The sequence below is a fragment of the Alligator sinensis genome, unplaced genomic scaffold (genome assembly GCF_000455745.1).
Source record: "Alligator sinensis unplaced genomic scaffold, ASM45574v1 scaffold327_1, whole genome shotgun sequence".
Lineage (NCBI taxonomy): Eukaryota > Metazoa > Chordata > Crocodylia > Alligatoridae > Alligator > Alligator sinensis.
The window spans coordinates 457,563-477,178 of NW_005842379.1; the positions used below are offsets into that span (position 1 = coordinate 457,563).

General features: G+C 47.2%; 1 protein-coding gene across 1 annotated transcript in view; it reads left to right on the plus strand.

Moving 5' to 3' along the window:
- TBX19 (T-box 19) overlaps positions 1-15,272 on the plus strand; it is a 36,522-nt gene extending 21,250 nt beyond the window's left edge. Inside the window, exons 3-8 of the mRNA XM_014522630.2 lie at positions 4,888-5,022; positions 5,904-5,965; positions 7,253-7,314; positions 10,538-10,726; positions 12,368-12,503; positions 14,225-15,272. Of these exons, the coding sequence (XP_014378116.1) occupies positions 4,888-5,022; positions 5,904-5,965; positions 7,253-7,314; positions 10,538-10,726; positions 12,368-12,503; positions 14,225-14,462 (822 nt within the window). The 3' untranslated portion in view covers positions 14,463-15,272. The remainder of the gene's footprint in view (positions 1-4,887; positions 5,023-5,903; positions 5,966-7,252; positions 7,315-10,537; positions 10,727-12,367; positions 12,504-14,224) is intronic.
- The last annotated feature ends 4,344 nt before the right edge of the window (positions 15,273-19,616 follow it).

Here is a 19,616-nt window from a genome sequence, read left to right on the forward strand (position 1 = left end):
GACATACTCCCCTAGTGTAGTGGTAAGCTGCTATCAGGTCCCCTCTCAGCTTTCTTTTCTTCAGGCTAAAGAATCCCAGATCCCTCAGCCTTTTCTCATTTGGCTTGCCGTGTAAGACTGATCATATGGGTGGCTCTTCTTTGAACTCTCTCAAGCTTGTCCACATCCTTGCTAAAGTGCGGTGCCCAGAACTAAACGCAGTACTCCAGCTGTGATCTTACCAGTGGTGAGTAGAGTGGAAGATTCACCTCCTTGGTTTTGCTGGAGATGCATCAATTGATGCATGCCAGAGTATTATTTGCCCTGCTGGCTACATCATCACATTGCTGGCTCATATTCATACTGTGGTCTGTTATTACCCCCAGGTACCTTTCATTCATGGTGCCTAGTCAGTTCAGTGCCGCCAAGCCTGTAGGTGTGTTGGGGGTTGCTCGTCCCAAGGTGGAGCACATTACATTTCTCAATGTTGAACTTCATCAGATTCTGATCTGCCCAATTTGCTAGCCTGTCTAGATCTGCCTGTATCTGAAGACTATCTTCAAGCGTGCCCATGCTTCTTCATAACTTGGTGTTGTCCATGAACTTGACCAGTGAGCTCTTCACCCCCACATCCAAGTTGTTAATAAAGATGTTGAAAAGTACCGGACCAAGCACTGACCCCTGCGGGACACTGCTGCCCACTTCTCATCAGGATGACACAGATCTGTTCACTACGACTCTCTGGGTCCTGTCCTGTAGCCAGTTTCTCAACCACCTGACTGTCTTGGAGTCAAGCCCACAATCCTCCAATTTTCTCATGAGGACATTGTGGGATACTAGATCAAAGGCCTTTTCGAAATCTAGGTATACAGTGTCAATCTGCTCTCTCCTGAGGTTACCCCTTTCCTTACCCCTCTGTGAGGATAAAGATTTGTGAAGTAACCAAGCCATTCTTGGTTACAAAGTCATGGTAAACAGCTGCAAGGGACTGCTGAGGTGCTCCAGCTATGTGGTTCAGCTTCTGTTTCTAAGGGCACTACTTCTCCCATCATCTGTGTGGGACCTGCTAACAAGCTCAAGCTGAGAGGAGAAGCAAAGCACTATAAAATAAAAGCAGCAAACAGCTGAGCAGCTCATTCTTAATAGCAGCCTCCTGTGAACTAAGTGGGTTGTGACCCACCCAGATACTAGTAAAAAAAAAAAAATTGTATTGGCCAATGAGTGTCCATTGTGATCTCAGCATTATGCAAAACTCGGATGATGCACATGGTCCAGATGGTCTCAAATTTTAAGCCCTCCCAAGCAGGGATCGTCTCTTATATTTGTGCAGCTCTCAGTGCAATGTTGTCCCAGTGGTTTGGGGGCCTTGGACCCTCTCATATCATAAACAATTTACTGTTGCTGCTGCTAAGCTGGAGGTTTTACATTTACTTGGATGGAGTTCCTTTCTGTCCATCTAATTGAAACTGGGGAGGGGATGCATGTGTGGAGTAGGGTGTGTCAGAGGGTGTGTCTATACCAGGGGTGGGCAAAATATGGCCCACAGGATGAATCCAGCCTGCCAGGCACTTTTATCTGGCCCTGCCCAGCCCTTCCCCCTGTGAGGGTGGGAGTGAGGTGTCTACATCCACCCCCAACATATCCTATTATGCCTCATTTCCACCCTCAGTGGTGGAAGAGCAGGGCAGGCCCTGCTAGCATAGGACAGGGCTGCTGCTACAGGCTTCCCAATATCCTGCTCCCTCCAGGCAGCAAGTAGGGAAGCTGAGGGCAGGGATGGGGCTGCCGCTGGATGGGAGCATGGGGCTGCAGCACAGAGCCCGCGCTCAGAGGGGCAGCAGTAGCGTGAAGCTTGGGTGGGCAGGGTGTGGGTGTGACACACTTCCCACATGGTGCGCAGCCCTGGCAGGCAGGGGGGGCAGCAGCAGCAGCAGCAAGGCGGGGTTCTCTGCTTGGCACTGCTGCCTGACTCCTGGCTCTGGTCAGCGCTGTGGGGAGGTCAGCCCCTGCCAGGCCATTTGTTTCCCCGGTGCTCCCCGCATTCATGGGGCACAGGAAGGAAGCCCCAGGCACTGGAGCGGGTTGGGGTGAGAAAAGCAGCTGGCTCCAGTGCGTGGGGCTTCCCTCCTGTGCCCCATGAATGCAGGGAGCACCAGGGAAACAAACAGCCCATTGGGGTCTGCACTCCTCACTGATGTGCAGTGTTGGCCAGAGCCAGCCACCAGCACCCCACCTGCTGTTGCACCGTGGAGGGAGTGTGTGTGTGTTGGGGGGAGGGGGGGTCCTGACTGCAGGAGAGCTACACGCCCCATCACAAACTCCCCCCCATACCCCACCCTACCATACACAAATGCACACAGACCCACACCCCACCCTAACTCCGCACCCCACCACACACACACCCCTCCACCACACATGCACACCCCCCCAACCATATCCCCTATACCAGTGCTTCTCAAAGTGGTGGTCTGCGGACTGGTGCTGGTCAGTGAGCCCCTGGTTGCCGGTCCTCAGCTAGTTGCCAGGAAAGAAAGAAATATATTTTCAGAAGCATAACATGTCATTGCGCCACAGTTCGTACGTCACTCCAGGTGATGTCACATCGCGCGAGGTGAGGAAAGAGAAAGAAACAGCCAGTTGTGCATTTGTGTAGCGCTGTTACACACAGTGCTGAACCAGACACGGGTCCCTGGCCCACTGGAAAAAAACCTGCTGGTCCACCACATCAGATAGTTTGAGAAGCACTGCCCTACACAATATAAAAGACTAAAAATGTGTTTTGAGTTATTATGCAATCACCTCTGTCTACAGGACACAAACACAAATCATGACAAAATATTTTTTGTAATAAAATTAAAATATGTTATAGTAGGTGTTAGATTTTTAGTGTATGATTTGTTTTTTTCTGGTTCTAAGATGGCAACTCCCCCGTCCCAAAAGGAGTATTTCTGGGGGGTAAGAGGATGGACTTCTGGTGGCAAAGGTCAGGCGTTAGGGGTGGGGTTTCTGGTCCCAAGATGGCAACCAGGATGCGGGGCACCTGTCAAGAGGTGGGGCTACCCATGTGGCCCTTGACAGCTCACCAAACCTTGTTAAGTGGCCCTCCAGCCAAAATAATTGCCTGCCTCTGGGGTAATGACAGACCACAGTATGGGAGCAGCAGTCAGGGACTATTTTAAAGTCTCCAAATTGGGTAAGAATTCCATGCCCCAACCTTCCCTCTATGCTCATTGGCATCTGTTTCTCTCTCCTCCCATTCCCCCTCTTCCACTGTGATTGTCCTGAGGAAGCTGCAGAGCCACACCTGCCCTGCTTCAACAGGTCTGTGAAGGGAACAAGGCTCAGCCTGGGACAGCAACAGCAGTGGTGGTGGGTGGGTTCTTCCTTCCTGCCACATCCGTCCAGGTCTTCCTTGCCAGCCCAGGAGTAGGCACAAGGACGAGAAACCTGCCTGTCACTGCCACAGCTACCACTGTCCCCAGCTGAGCCTGGTTTCTTGTGCAGTCTGGCTGGAGTGGGGCAGGAGCACTGGAGCTTCCCCTTCCCCATGGGCAGCTGGAGACAGTAGAGGCAGTGGAAGCAGTGGGCAGAGTAGGAGGCAGATGGGAAAGGAAGGGATAGGAGGGATGTGGAGGCCATGGTGGGATGGATTCTTTCCCGATTCAGGGACTTTCTAATGTCCCTGCTGATGATTCTGCAGTGTGGTCTGCCCATCCTGGTGGAGGGAGGAGGGAAGCTGGGAGCAGGGGTGCAGCCCTGTTGCAGCACCCCTCCCTTTACAACATCCTGGATCCATCACATGGTTGTGGCTTTCCAGTTTTGTGAGTTGGAGCAGGTAGACAGGGCTGCTTTGATTTTTTTTCCCCATTGGCCTTGCAAGTGGGAAGGGAGTGTTAGACATCCCCAGGGAGAATAACTAGCATGACCATCTAGTGATCATGCATGACTGTGATCTTTGTATGGCACGTTGTCTCTGGGTACATACACACATGTTTGGACCCATTTCAAAAGAGGAGTGTTTCCAAAGGGCAGCAGCTGTTGTTGAGTTCTAACTGCTCCACCTGAATAAGGCAGGAACAAAGCAAATGTAGCAAAATCGTTTATACTACTTCTGTTGAATTGTAGTGGCTTTGCTAGATTTATCCAGCTGGCAGCTTGTCTTCATGTAACAATCGGAAGGTGCTGGTTGCTGCCCTTTTGAAATGGCTTCGTGTGGTACCAGCATCCATGCCCTCAGTATGCAACTGACTGTGAGGCAGCCATGACACTTGTTGTGATGCAAGTGCCACAGATCAAGGCCAGAACAGCATACATGCATGGGGTTTTTTTTGCGTGACAGAAAGGCTCTCCAGCTCTTTTTGATGGTGTGTCACCGAGGCCCAAGCTAGATGTTATTTTTTGTAGTGCTACAAATTTAGTAGCACTATGAAGAAATAAAGAACTATGAGCAGCCACATGTTAAAAGCCCCCTGGATGAAGTGCAAGAAATGTATGCTCTCCAGCCAGGGGCAATAGGGAGTTGCTTCCTCAGGACTTTAAAGGATGCACAGACAACTCCAGGACTGTGGATTCACTCCCCAGTTGCAGATTGCTCACATCATGGAAATTGAGAGAGCTGGCAGGCAGCCTCAGGCAAGAGATGCCTGCAAGATGCCCAGGCTGCAGTGGCTCATGGGGGTGGTAGTTGGGGACTCCAGTCAGCCCCTGTCACCACTGTGGCTGCCCTATCCCTGTTGCTGTCTGGTGACACTGGGGACAGGGCTGTGTGCAAGTTTTCTTGGATGGCAAGGCCTAACCAGGGGTTTCTGCTTCTCCCTCTTGTCCCCCCATTCCATGACACATGTAACATCTGCCAGGGGCCTCAGTTATCTGGGACAGTCTGTCTGTGTATATTTTTGTTTCTTGCAGATAATGCTAAATTCCCTGCATAAATATGAACCTCAGGTTCACATTATTCGTGTGGGAGGCCCACACAGGATGGTGATGAACTGCTCCTTTCCTGAGACCCAGTTCATAGCTGTGACAGCTTACCAAAACGAAGAGGTAGGTGGGTACAGGGTTATATGATTTACTCATTAATGCTGACTTACTAAAAGCTGAAGACCTGTCAGATCAGCACAACCAGTAGTCAGAATAGTCTAAAAGCCGAACTCTGTCAGTTCAGTGCATCCCAATGGACCATCTTGTCTAATACCCTGTCTTCTTCCTGAAACAGAATACACTATTGGTCCATTCCCTCCGTATCTAACTGTAGTACAAAGACAGTTGACTAGTCAATCTTCTACTTAATTCTGTACAGAAAAAGTCCCTTAATCCTTGTATCCCATCCCCTTATCATGCTAAAGCATCTGCCCATAGTCCATCTTGTCAGTATGCACCTGTACGTGCTGCCAGTATGCATCTTAGTGCTGGATATTTCAATGAAAACTGTAAGCCATCTACCCTTGTTATAATTTATGCCGTTGAAGAAAGCTGCATTATGTTGTATGAAAATTGTTTTCTTGACTCCAAATTGTAATTATCATAGGTTCTGTTTGCCCTAAAGCACATTAATTGCTGTCCTGTGTCCTAGCTAGTGTCACTATAGACACTGTTTGTATTTGTGGGCAATTCAGCAGATTCAGTGGAGCTTTGAGAGAATTTGCCATACTGAATCAATTGTTTGGTCCTTCTGATCTTTTTTTCCTGCCTCTGGCAGTGACCAACATATAGTACTTCAGAGAAGGATACAGGTCCCACACAATGCGCCTAGTAAAGTATGTGTGTATGTCTGTGTGTGTGCGCATCCATGTGTCGAATGTGGACATGTACATGTGGCTAACTGAGAGGTCCATTTAGCTTACTCTGGAAGATGTTTTGTTAAGTCCTTATTAAAGCTACTGTCACTAACATGATTTTCTTCTTTTTTTTTTTATAAACTCAAGATAACAGCTCTCAAAATCAAGTATAATCCCTTTGCTAAAGCCTTCCTGGATGCCAAAGAAAGGTGAGTTCAACACTTGTTCAGCCTAATGAAAACTGCTGCTATTCTCATTAAAATTATAACATACTTACAGGTTAAGAGGTGAACGCTAGTTGTTACCACAATCTGGCCCTAACTGGATGAATGTACTGCCCAGGTATTACTGTACAGGTCATTTATTGGTCACATTTTATTATGAAGCTGCTATAACTCAGTGAGTTGTTAGTTATATGAACAAATGGTAATTATTTAATTATAAATTTGGTAAATAACCAACAAGAAATTGCACTCTAGCTCAGGGGTCAGCAACATTTTTGGGCAGAGTGCCAAAAACACCTACAACCTCAACTTGTAAGATGTTGGCATGCCAGGGCCGGATGGTGGGGGAGCCATGAGGGGCCCAAACCTTGCTGTGTCAGCGCAGCCCTGGCCCCTTCCCTGATGTCCATCCCCAGGCATGTGTGCCAAGCAGAATGCCTTTTGTGCCACACTCTGGCACCTGTGCTGGGGGTTGCCTACCCCTGCTCTAACTGCAATGAAACTGCACTGTGTTTATTATATCTGTATGGAAAACATGACCCATTCGTTCAAACTGGTCTCAGTGGAGAAAACTGCATAAGAGTCATGAGAGACACATGGACTATGAGAAAAATAGGGCCTTTAAATTGTTATCTGTTATCTGTTGTTGAGCTCGAGTGATAATAGTGTGAGCATCCACACTGTGAAACACCACTGCAGCAAGCCATACAAAACAACTGGCTGCATTGTGACTTGAACTGCTAGGTTCTCACTGCTCTTACTAGCTCAAGCCTCAGCAACACATGAGATTCAACCCACCTCCCCATCATCATCCAACATGTCAGCTAACTTGTTCTAGGACTTTCTGTGTGTGGATGGAAATTGGGTGAGGGGCCAAACTTGAGTTAAAGCTTGAATTAATAACATAATGGAGACAAGCTCTAAGCCAAGAGGACTGGGCCTTTTGTTCAAGCAAGAAAGATCTGTGTGTTTCAATTTTTAGGGTTCAGTTCCTGAAGGTGACTAAGCCAGGGAAAATGTTACAAGTGGAATAAAACAAGAGCTGCTATCTGTTAGGCTGTGCTGTATAGAACCATCTATTGCTGACTATCGAAGAGCTGAAGATTGTGGAATTTCCTTGTTTTCATCTTCATTTTTAGTTTTTTTTTAATATAACTTAAAAATGATCAGCTTTCAATTTCCGTTTTTTATTTAGCTTTCCCTTCTCCATTTCTCTCCACCATTTTTTCTTTTAAATATGGCACCAAGTAATCATTCATTATTCTCTTTCAGAAACCATTCCAAGGATGCCCCGGAAACAGTCTCTGAAGGTCAACATATGACATATTCTCACTGTAAGGTTTCTCAACAGCATCTCTGTAGTGGAGGTTGGATGTATTATGTACTATATTTCATGGTGTATAGGTTGATGCAGTGTATAAGTAGACCCTATTTTTTCTGATCCAAAAAGTTAAGTCGACTTATACACCAGACCTATGAAATTCCTAACTTCTTGGATCAGAAATATGGGGTTGACTTATAGCAGCCACTGTTGGATATGTGCTGCAGTGCTGCTCTCAGGGGCCAGGCTTGGGACTCGGCTGGTGTGGCCCCATCCCCTATGAGCAGCACTGCCTGGGCCATGCCAACTGAGCACTGAGCCTGGCACTGCTTGCAGGAGATGGGGCCATGCCAGCTAAGTGCCAAGCCTGGCCCTGCCTGCTGTGAGCAGCACTGCTGAGAGCTGAGCCCAGCCCTGTCCTCTGCAAGGGGCACCAGGCTTGGCGCTCGGCTGGCACAGCTGGGCTTGGTGCTTGGCTGGCATGACCCAGGCAGCACCACTCGCACGGGATGGGACCATGCCAGCCAAGTGCCAGGCCCGTCCCTGTCCCCATCCCCTGCGAGTGGTGCTGGGCTCAATGCTTGGCTGGTGCACCCCCATCCCCTGCAAGCAATGCTGCCTGGGCTGCGCCAGCCACGCACCAAGCCTGGCGCTGCTTGCAGGATCTGGCAATATGGTGTATAAGGTGGGGTTGAATTTTAAGAATTAAAAATTGGGCTTCCAAACTCGATTTATACACCTTGAAATATGATAATACAATAGGCACTGGGACACATGATTGCTAGAATGGATCAGACTGGTGGTCCACCTAGTGTAGAATCCTGTTGCTGAAAGGGAACTGGTGGTTCATAGAAATGCCCTTGTAGCAGGAAAGTATTTGGATAATTTATTCATAGGGATATTTTCTTTATTGTCCATTATTTAGAGTAGTGATTCTCATCCAGGGTGTTGCAGCACCTTGGGGTGCCTTGAGGTCTGTAACAGGGAGGTAGAAGCCTCTTGCTACTTTAAGAGAAAGCAGGCCAAGATAGCTGTGTGAGGCTGCAGGGCAGGAGCTCAGGCTGGTTCTTAGTTAAAAAGGAGAAACTCCCGTGTGTGGCTGGGGAGCTGCCTGACAGGAAGAGGGGCAGGGCTTTGAGGTATATAAGCCAAGGGCCTGAGCCAGAGCAGGCAGTCTGGCCTGCAGGCAGCAGGGAGAGGAGCTCCTGAGCAAGATGGCTGCAGGCAGGGACTGCCCATCACCCAGGCTGTTCCTGAGGTGCAGATACATAGCTAAAGGGGACTTAGCCTGGGAGGGAGTTACTGACCCAAAAGGGGAGAGATTTTTTTTGTTACACAGCCTGTGGGTTTGCATTTTGTTCTGACTGAGAACTAGAGGGCTACATAGTGGCTGGAGGGGAGGACAGGAGGCCACACAGAGGTGTCTGGGAATTGCCCCAAATTTTCAGCCTTATTGGGGGCAGGCTCCAGCTGAGAGGGTCAGGGCCTGAGCCCCAAGCAAAGTGAGATGGGCCAAGGGCCAGACAAGGATGAGACCCAGAGGAAGTAGGCTTAGGCTGGCAGTTGCAAGAGTAGCCAGAGGACTAAAGCCAAGAGGGCTGAAGCCCATATGAGAGCTGGTGTATGAATCAAGAATAACTTTTGTGAGACATGGCTGTAGGGGTGAGCAGAGGCCATGAATAGCCCATAAGGTGAGAGGTGCCTGGGGGCACTAGTGAGGCTATGAGGGTCAAAGCTGTGTCCCTGGGAGCAAGGTGGAGCCAGACTAACTCACTCGGGGACTCTGGGGCAGCCTCCCTTTTACAACAGAAAAATAATTCCATCAAGTTGTGGTAAACAAGAGGAAGTGGGGAGGGTACCCTGGGGAGCCGAGTTGGGGAGGAGCCATGTGGCCACCAGGGGATGTCATTGGCTCCCCTGGGGCGTGGTTGTGTTACAAAGTCCTTGCAGGGGTGCTGCGAGATGCCACACAATGTAAGACGTATTAACTCCAAGATTCTGTTGTGCAGTCCTGGAGGTCAAATTTCATTTGTTGCCTTCTTGATTTTTGCTTATGACCCACAAGCTATAGCTTATGTAGGTCTCGTCTATATTGGATCAGTGGCGGGTATCATGAGGGACAGGACTGAGCAGCTTGTTCTACCCACTCATGCTCCATCCACCAAAGTTGTTGATATGTCCCAGAGTTGGAGGTTCACCTATGAGGCTGCTCAGATCTTATCCATAGCCCCTGCTTTTGCAACCTCAACCTCTGGTGGGTCTGAGAGCAGGAGCTGGGGATAAGTCTGGGGAACCTCCCATAATGTCTTGGGTGGGCAGGGCAGGTTCAGTCTTGTGCTCCCTGGGACCATACGCTGCCCTGTCATAGACAAGCCCAGAGGGTACAAGATGAGCTTTTGAACTAAACAGCATGAAAATTCACTCAATTAGCCAGTTTATTTTGCACCTTCCTTGTACAGACTGTCTAGTCAAGTTTATGAAGTGCAAGATTAATAGCCAAGATATTTGCCCTGTAAAGCTGGCAGGCCTGACTAGGAATTGGCACACTGCTGTTGTCTTTTGGATGAGATGGTAAGCTGAAGTCCTGACTCAGTGGTGTTGTTATAGACCCAGAGCACTTTTCATGGGAGTAAGGACTTTGCCTTTGTGTACTGGCCAAATGACTCCAGTTGGTCACTGAATTTCATTTTTCTAAATCTGTCCATAGTTTCAAATGGATACAAGTGTTCTTCTTCACTTCTTGCTCTCATCTTTGTGTAGTGTCACTCTGAACTGATAAGTCTTCCACCTTCCGTCTCAGTAGTAGACAACTTCATTTGTGGGTCTGAACTGATTCTTCTCTATAATTTTTAAAGGCCTGGAGAAGTCATTAAGCTAATGGCATTTGTATCTGGAGTCTAAAAGTTCTTTTATTTTCTTGCCCCATAATTTATTTATTTTGCCACAAAACAAGCTATAGGCAAAGGCCAAAAGTGGTTCCCTTCAGAACTTCCTTATGCTGCTATACTGTATCATCTGATTTCCAAACTGGCTTGGGCTGAATGGGAGCAAAATGTCTCAGTGGCATACCCAGGCTCAGTTGGAAGCTGTATAGACATGTCCCTAGTGCGTGGAGTCCTTGGAATCTGGCTGGCACTTTAGAGGCAGGGAGTCTGGTTACTTTCCTTATTCTAATGTATTGTTTATATCTTTTCAGTCCAAATTGACAGTTGTCTTTTTCTCTTCTCCTCTCCAAGTGGGTGGCTGGTTGATTTCCAATCCAGACACTGTGTGCGCATCAGGAAGCTCTAATTATCAGTATGCTGGGCCTTTGTCTCTGCCTGCAACACATTCCCACCACGGCTGTGAGCGGTACACAACACTTCGAGGGCATCGGGCCACTCCATATCCTGCTTCATACATGCAGAGAAACCACTCCCCAACAGGTATGGCTTCTCAATGCACAGGGAGTGTGGCCAGTTAGCCTGAGTAATGTATTTTCAATTTGGAAAAACAACAAACCAAGAAAGAACTGAAGTCCTGAGAGCACATTGTGTGCGCCTCCTTTGTAACAGCTTGCCCTGACGTCTGAGAATAAAATGCTTGCTAAATTCTGCACACAAAGAACATGTTTAAAAAGTTCAAGGTACAGCACATAGAAAACAAAGTTTAATGAGCAGATATACCACAGTGGTTATTAAATGGTGACAAATGAAAGAGAGAAAGATAGATTGAATGCTTTAATTTAAATTGCATCGCTTTACTGTATAAAAATGCCCAGAGCCTTTCCAGACCTTCCTTTCACTCTAAAGAAAGAAGCAATTTTGCTCCCAAGTCAAAAGCAGCGTCAGGAGGGTGATAAGAGCTGATTTGGGACAAGTGTTTTTTGTCTTGTCAATATGCCTCTGGCATCTGGGCTGAAATTTCTCAGCAGAATTCCAGAACCCGGATCTTTCATGACAGAAAGAACATGGCTAGAAACACAATGAGGCACAAAGTAATTTTATCTCACTGTCCAATAATAGTTTAATGAAGTATTGTAATATTCAAGCCTTGCTTTGTGTGGAAGCCCGTGATGACATACAAAATAATATTAGTCAGACCTTTGTGATAGGTTGGAATATGAGCATTTTGTGTCTATCAAGTCTTTTCCTCCTATGGATTGTGTCTGGCACTCCAACAGCAGCTTGCTTCTCCTCTACATGTCTAAGTCATTCAGAAGTTTTTGTCTTCCCAACACCCCGGTGAAGAGATATTGGCTGTGTAAGATCTACCATACTACCTTGTCAATTTACCTCTGGATATGAGAGGAGTACAAGCTCTGCTGTGACCCTGTCAGTCATGATAAGGCTGCCAATTCATATCAATTACAGTTTCTCTGAGGTGGACTCCTGTTCACAGGGAACTGGACTGAGAGCATCAGCTGCTAACAACTTTTGTTCATCACCAACTTAAGCCTGATTTGACCTGAGGACATAGAGATGAAAGGGTCTATGTCCCACTCTGAGCTGCTCAGAATTCACAATTTCCACTTTGTAGAACGTTCTGCAACTTTGAAATATTGGTTTTGTTCTGAATCGGAACAAAAAAAGTTTGTCTGTTTTCCCATTACATATATCATTTTGATCCACATAAACATTCCATTTTGATATTGAGTTCAGATTTTGAGTTTGTTCTATGTCCCATACTTTAAAACCTCCTTCACATATAAAATATAACAGTTGGAGCGAAAAAAGTCATTTTGAAATAAAAATATCAACTTTTCTGAATTTTTTCAAAATGGGATGGTCATTCCTGCAGAACATACACATTTTGGGAAATTGCATTTTCCAGTAGAAAAAACATGCTAATACGTTTTTGACCAGCTCTTGTCTTTACTATTCCTCTGTCATTGAGATTGGCAAAAACTGCTTCTTGGGAGGGGGAAGAAAGAACAAGGCAGTACAGCTAACATGTAGTTAATGTCCTTTAAGCCTGTGAGGAAGAATCTCTGCTCCCTGAGTCCTGCCCACATTTTAATTTGTTGTTGCCTTAAGGTGGTCTTCCTGCTGTACCTAAACCTTGTTGTTCCCCCCCCCACCCCAAAGTGAACCTGATGGAAAACCCAAGCAATAATCTCCAGGTGTTCCCAGGACACGACAGCTGGACTTCTTTTCCATCCGCTCCACATGCCAACTTGCTTTCAGTACCACACACCAAGGGAGCAACTAACCCTGGTCCTGGGTAAGGTTACAGTTAAATTACTGATCTTAGGGGAGAGGAAGATCTCACAGTTTATCTCCCCCCTCTTAGGGAGGCAGTAAGACTTGTAGGGATGAGCAGGGGGTCAGGTCTTTCTGACTAATCCCAGCTCTGCCATGTGTTCAGGACATGGCCTTGTGCAAATTATTTGCATTCAGCTTCCCCTTCAGTAAAATGGGGCTGAGTTCAGCAGTTAGTCCTTTGCATTTGCAGAGCGTTGCACAAAGGTTATATCAGGGATGTCAAACTCATCGGGCCCAAAGTGCCAGATGAGTGGTGCAGGATCAGTCCTTTGGCCAGATGAAAGGTCCGGGACTGGCCCCATGGCCAGATCAGGCCCATGACCCACCCCCACATACCAGATCCAGCATACGTGGTGCCTCCTTCAAGGTTGCAGGTTGGATGACCTGGCTTTGCAGGCTGGATCCATAGGCTGTATGTTTGACACTCCTGGACTATATAAATGCTGGCATACATTATTCCTACCCTTTAGCTAATATAAGATTGTTCCCTGAAACCTGTTCTGCAGCCTGAAGTGTCTTAAGTATTGGGAATTCAAACAATTGTTTCCATTTTGCAAGGATTTCAGCCTACCTTTTGAATTTGTAGCCCCTATGTACAGTGTTACTTCTAATATTGCACACCTGTCTGGGCCACTGCATGATACTGAACTCTGTCTATTCACTAATATGTTCTGAGTGTTAAATGGCTCTTGATTTTGTTTTCTTCATTGTAAATGGTGTATGCATATGGTGGGAGCCACCCTCTCTCTCTCTCGGGGGTGGGACGGACATTGGATTCTTTTTCTAGCAGAGGGAAGGAGTTTGATCTAGTGGTTAGAGCAGGACACTGGATATCAGGACTGCTCCTGGTTTTGCCACTGATTTCCTGTTTGTCTCAGAAAAATCACTTAGGCCCACATTTTTATAAGCACACACTGATTTAGGGTTCCTTATTTCCTGCGTCCCTAACCTGGAAAACCAGGTTTTAAGATTTTAAGATGTGCACCCGATTTGAAGACATGCTGAATGCCTTTGTCTCCTGCTGAGAACAGTAACCATAGATTTCTCAAATCAGCCAAAGCTGATTTCTCAAGCTTCCAAAGTTAGGTGCCACTTAAGTATTTGGTTTTAATCATTCTGTTTCATTATCCTCTTGTATAAAATGGCAACACTACCTCCTGTGCAGGGACATTGTGAAATCTCATTAATTTTACATTGCGAAAGTATCATTATTATTAGAGCAGGGTGACATTTTGTGACAGTTGGATGAAATTGATTTCTTCTTTTCAATTTTGCAATTAATGGAGAATATTTTGATAAAATATTCCTGTTGGTTTTGATCACCTGGAGAAATGACAGTCATTTTTTTCAAAATTTAGAAACCCCAAACTTATCAAATTCCAAAAGTATTTTCCTGCCTACCTCCTTTCTCCATATCCCAACTAGGTGTAGCTGTTGCTATTGGATCTTTAAATAGGAATTGTCAAACCAGATCACACCAATGACTTGTGCATACCTAGTTTGATATGCTGTCTTGGACAGTAGGCATTTACTGGCTGATGTAGCACTTGACTCTACAATATGATGCCATGAGGCAGGGTAGGGAGTGGGGAAGGGGAAATGGCAATGGCAATGCTATGATCTCTTTTGAAAAAAATGAGTGTATTCTATTCTGTCATGGTTTACACTGTTTCTTTCCAGCCCCTATCCATGTCTGTGGACAGTCAGCAACAGTGCCATGAATGTCGCCAACTCTGGGACTGAAGCAAACAGCAGCTCTGCAAGTGTGTTCCTGAGAGGCAATGTTCCCTTGCCTACCACAACTTCCTCTGCCCCAGTTCCTCTGCAGGGCACAGTTCCCAGCAACACGGAGACGCCAGGGGAGACCCCTCTAGCCAGACTTGCTGATCCTGCCTGGACATCCTCTCATTCTTTTTAAGGGCTGCTCTCTAGGGATGCTAGGCAGGAGCTGAACAGGACTGGAAGATGCAGCAAAGGACAAAGACAATGCATAGGAGTACTATGTAGGGGACAAGGCAGAAGAACACATGCACAGAAGGAACAGATTTCAGCTGCAACCCAGTTTCCATCTAGTACCCAGAGTGACAATGGAAGAGTCTAGAGGTGTCATGCAGGGGTGGGGAAGCTGGCTTGTTGCTGTGCCATTCAGTGCCTCAGCGAAGAATGACCATATCACGTCTTTAGAGTCAGCTCCAAGTTGCATGTAATTGTTCAGAGATATGGTATCTAATGGAGCAGAAATGGCAGCTTGGTACCTAGATGTGATTTCAAAGGAACATCTGTTATAGCTAAGGCTGATCACAGAGAGTTATCAGGGACCTTGCAGAGATCAGAAAGCATGGTATCATCATGCTGTTCTGGTGCACGGACTTAAGGGCAAGACTGCCAGATATGCCTTGGAGTACTTTTAATATTTGAAACATGTTCTTGAAACTAAATTCTGTGTCGGAGGAAATGACGTTCTGCCTCCTTGTGTTCTGTTCCTTCTGTTTCATTTGCATATGGTATCCCTTTCCCCCCCTCCCTTCCTTCAGCTCTTGTGCAGGCTTTGTATGCTGTAAGAATAGCAACACACTCTCTAGTTGAGAAGGTGGCTGCATTTCAGCAGTGGGTCCTATGTAGAGTTGGTAAAATGATATAAGGTTGTTTTTTTGGATGAACGGCTATAAGTGTTATACAGGATATTTGTTATTTTTGAGGGACAAGATGGTTATAAGAGATATTGAGCTTGTATTTCCTCTTTGTTTCAGGTAAAGAGTAAAAATAAAATATGAATTAATGGTTTACTTTGTTTCAATGCCTTGCCCATATAACGCCTCTCTTTCTATCTTAACTGGGAAAATATAAAATAATTCAGTCAGTGGCATGGATGAAATGGTTCAGGCAGGGGATTAGACTAGATGACCTCCTGAGGTCCCTCCCAGCCCTTCTTTCCTATGATTCTAAACCCCAACAAAGCTGAAACTATCATAGGCAGGAACATATTATTTCTGGCTCTGCTACTGTAAGACCATGGCAAGTCATTTCACCTCCCTGTGCCTCTCCGTTCCCACTTTTTGTCTTTCCTGTCTACTTATATTATAATTTCCTCATGGCAGGAGATGTTTTATGGTGTGCATGGACTGTGCCCAGCACAAAAGGGCTCTGATCCCAGTGGAGAGGTCAAGCCACTAGTAAAATGCAAATTGAAGCAGCTTTCTTTTTGAGACACTCTCCTCCTCCTCCTCACCCTCACACCTCCATCAAGCCTTCCTTCCCCAAAGCCTGCTTAAATCCTTGATTTGCAGGGATGCCAGCCACTTATGTAGATAAGGAAAGCCACAATTCACAATGGGCAATTTACCCAGCTTTAAAGACATACAAAAACTAGAACTCTTGGTTCCAAAATTATACCTTTTATTAGATCAACTGGAAAATTATAATAAAATTGTCCTTTCCTACAAGCTTTTGGGATCAAAGTCCCTTCATCAGGCTCTGGGAAAAGTATAGATGGTACAAGATGGTAAAAAGTCCCCATAGGTAGGAAGTAAACTTAATTTTTGCATACAGGGAGCTGAAGATGGAAGGCTGTCCCTCTGGGCCCATGAGAGTGTCTTTGTGAGAAATTGCCCCACCGGCAATTGGGTGTTTCTGTCTTTGATGGATTTCCGGTGTGCATTCATTCTGGTGCGCAGTTGTTGCACCAGAATGAATTTTCCATCAGGGCATTTGGTGCATTGGATGAGGTATACTACATTCCTGGAGGTGCAGCTGTAAGATCCTGGGGTGCTGATGGCACCTCCAGGAATGTAGTATACCTCATCCAATGCACCAAATGCCCTGATGGAAAATTCATTCTGGTGCAACAACTGCGCACCAGAATGAATGCACACCGGAAATCCATCAAAGACAGAAACACCCAATTGCCGGTGGGGCAATTTCTCACAAAGACACTCTCATGGGCCCAGAGGGACAGCCTTCCATCTTCAGCTCCCTGTATGCAAAAATTAAGTTTACTTCCTACCTATGGGGACTTTTTACCATCTTGTACCATCTATACTTTTCCCAGAGCCTGATGAAGGGACTTTGATCCCAAAAGCTTGTAGGAAAGGACAATTATAATCTGCCTGGCAACTGACTCCCCAGCCCAGCCCCTGGCTTCTTTACTTTTCATTCCATCCAGGAAGAGCACACACCAACTGCTGCAGCTTCCTGAGCCTGACGAAGGGTTTTTGAACCTGAAAGCTTGCTTAATAACTATTCTCCAACCATTTGGGTTGGTCTAATAAAAGATATCAAATTCACCCAAGGAACCTTGTCTGCCTATATCCTTAGACCAACATGGCTACAACCTAAACCAAATCAATGTTCATGCATTCTTGCACATAGAGATCACCATGTCTGTGCAATGTAGATAGCCGAAGAGCTTTTAAGTAGGTGATGGCATATATGACATTGGCAGGGTTGCAGGTGAATGAACCTTTGCTGTACTCCATGTTATTAGGTCCAGTGATGATGTGGTCTGTACTGAGGTGGGGGGCACACAGCAGGCATTTGTGACTCTTGCAAGGCCTGGTGCGTCAGTGGGGATGGGAGTTCATTAGTCTGTTTTTCGAGAGATGCTGCTTGAGATTGAGGGGCTGTCTGTAAGCCAGGACAAGTTTGTCTCCAAAGGTTGCTTTAAGACAGTTTTCCTTTTTCAGGAGGGGTTGGAGATCAATGTGGCGGTGCACCTGTGGGTACCTGCTACTTCAGGGGGCTGAGCAGGCTGTGAGGCAGCCTGCAGGTGACTGCAGAGCCAGTCGGTGGTCCTATGACAGCCAGGAGGCCACCTGATTGGAGCAAGGCTGCTCAGTCTCAGCATAAGAGCAGGCCCTGAGGGGTAGATCCAGCAGTTGCTGCTGGGGACACTGCTGGAGTAACATCTCCAGTTTGTGACCTACTGCTCCGAGGAACACCTGGAGGTTCAGGGTAGGACCTATGGGGGGAGGAGGGGGTTTCTAGGAGCCCAGAGGGGTTCCCAAGCCCCTGGGAAAAGGCTTTGGGTTTAGGGAGAGCAAGGCCTAGCTTAGAAAAGGGCTTATAGCTTGTGGGTCGGCACAGGGGTAGGCAAGCCCCTGATTCGAACTGGCAGGGGTGAGGCCAGGGGCTCAGGTGAGCCCACTTGAGTGAAGGGCTGCCTCATACAAGATCTCTGGGGCTCTAGACCAGCCTTGTAAGAAATGGCTGTGTACGGTGGGGCCCAGAGAGGGACCCCTGTGGAATAAGAGGGTCAGATGCTCCTGCACCGAGGCCAGGGTATCCCAACTGGTCAATGTAAGGGAGCCAGGGCCGGAAGGTTGAAGGGCAATTAAGCCCCCTGTGAGGGGCAGGCCAGGGCACAGAGAGCCATCTGGCACCCCGACTAGCGTGGATGCTAGCCTGAAGGTCCCTTCAATGGGAGGGGGGAACATCACTGCTGAAGGGAGGACAGACTCAGCTGGACAGCAGCTTGTGATGAAGGAGGCTGAAGCACAGCCTCTGGACGGGAGGCATCTGTTAAGGGGTCAGAGAGACGGGCTGGATGAGATGGAGGCTGCATATTATTGTTAAAGGGCCCAGGAGAGACAGCAGTCCAGGTACAACATATAGAAGCCCAGTGAGAATAAGACCAGGGCAGAGAGGCCTGCATTGGTCCTGGGGAATGACCTAAAACTACACCCTGCTGGGGTTGGATGGTGTGGTGTGGTGTGGTGTGGTGTGGTTGCTTATGGCAGGGCAGCTTCCAGGAAATGCTACACCTGTGTCTCCCCAGTGAAGGGTAAGTATGGGGTACCAGAAAGCCTCAGCCCCAACTGACTTGTAAGTACCCCACAGAGGGGAAAGGCAAGGGGAGCACACCCTGACAAAAAAGCACAGGGGCCCAGGGCCATTGAGTAGGGCCTGAGGCAGGGTTCAGGTATGTTAACAGATGCCTGAGGCCTGAGTGGGCCATAGACCGAGAGTGAGGTCCAGGCACATCAGCAGACACCTGAGGCCTAAGGGGTGTAACGGGTTGGAGTAGTGACCCCAGTGAGGGGCTAGAAGCCTGTTGTGAGGCATAGAGCCCAGAGGGTGAGTCAAGGACACAGTGATGGGGCATGTGGTCAAGATAAGTTTCTGGATGCCTGAGGCCAAGTTTGGGCCAGTGGCCTAGTGCAGCCCAGCAATGGGGCCCAGGGAGTTAGGAGTGATTTGGATGCCATCTGTGAGGCATGGGACATGGCAAAGGAGAGGTCAGAGCAGTGCATAATGCCATAGGCATCGGGGCATTAAATGGGCAGCCTCCTGCATTTTACATCTAGTATTATTATATTGAAGTGTGATGGGCGAATTAGGGCAGGCTGCCCTAGACAGGTGGGCGGGCTGGTACTGTGACTGTCCCAGGGACAGCCCCCTGTCACAGTCAATAAGGATACATCTTAAGTGTTCAAGTGAGGGGTTGTAGGTGATAAGCATGGGGATTCTGTTGTCCTTATCCAAAGGTTGGTATTGTAGCAGGTTGAATAAGGTCTGAGTCTGGCTTTGTTGATCAGAGTGGCTACAGTTTTGGTATTGTATTGTAATTGTAAGAATCCTTGTTGTAGATCCTTAAGGTGCTCATCTGGTTGGTGGGATCAGAGCAGATCCAGCTGTAACATAGAGCTTGGCTGTAGACAATGGATCTAATGGTGTGCTTGTGATGAAAGTTGAGTTGGGAAGGTAGCTGTTGCAGTCGGTAGGTTTCCAGTACAATGGGGTGGTAATGTGGCCACTGCAAACCTTCACTGTAGTGTCTAGGAAATGAATCTGCTGTGTGGAGTATTCCAGAGTTAGTCTGATGGAGAGGTGGAGGTTGTTAAAACCTTGGTGAAATTTCTCTATTGATTCCTTCCCATGCATGCATATTACGAAGATAACATCGAGGTACCTGAGGTATACTGGGGGGAACTGTGGAGAAAACGAGTTTCAAGGTCAATGAGTCAACAGATATGAGCTATTACAGACATAGTCAAGTGGGAGCAGAGAACAGGGCAATCAGTGAATCTCTTGTTAAAGGTAGAAGAAAACTAGTACATAGTGCAAAGGAATCCAT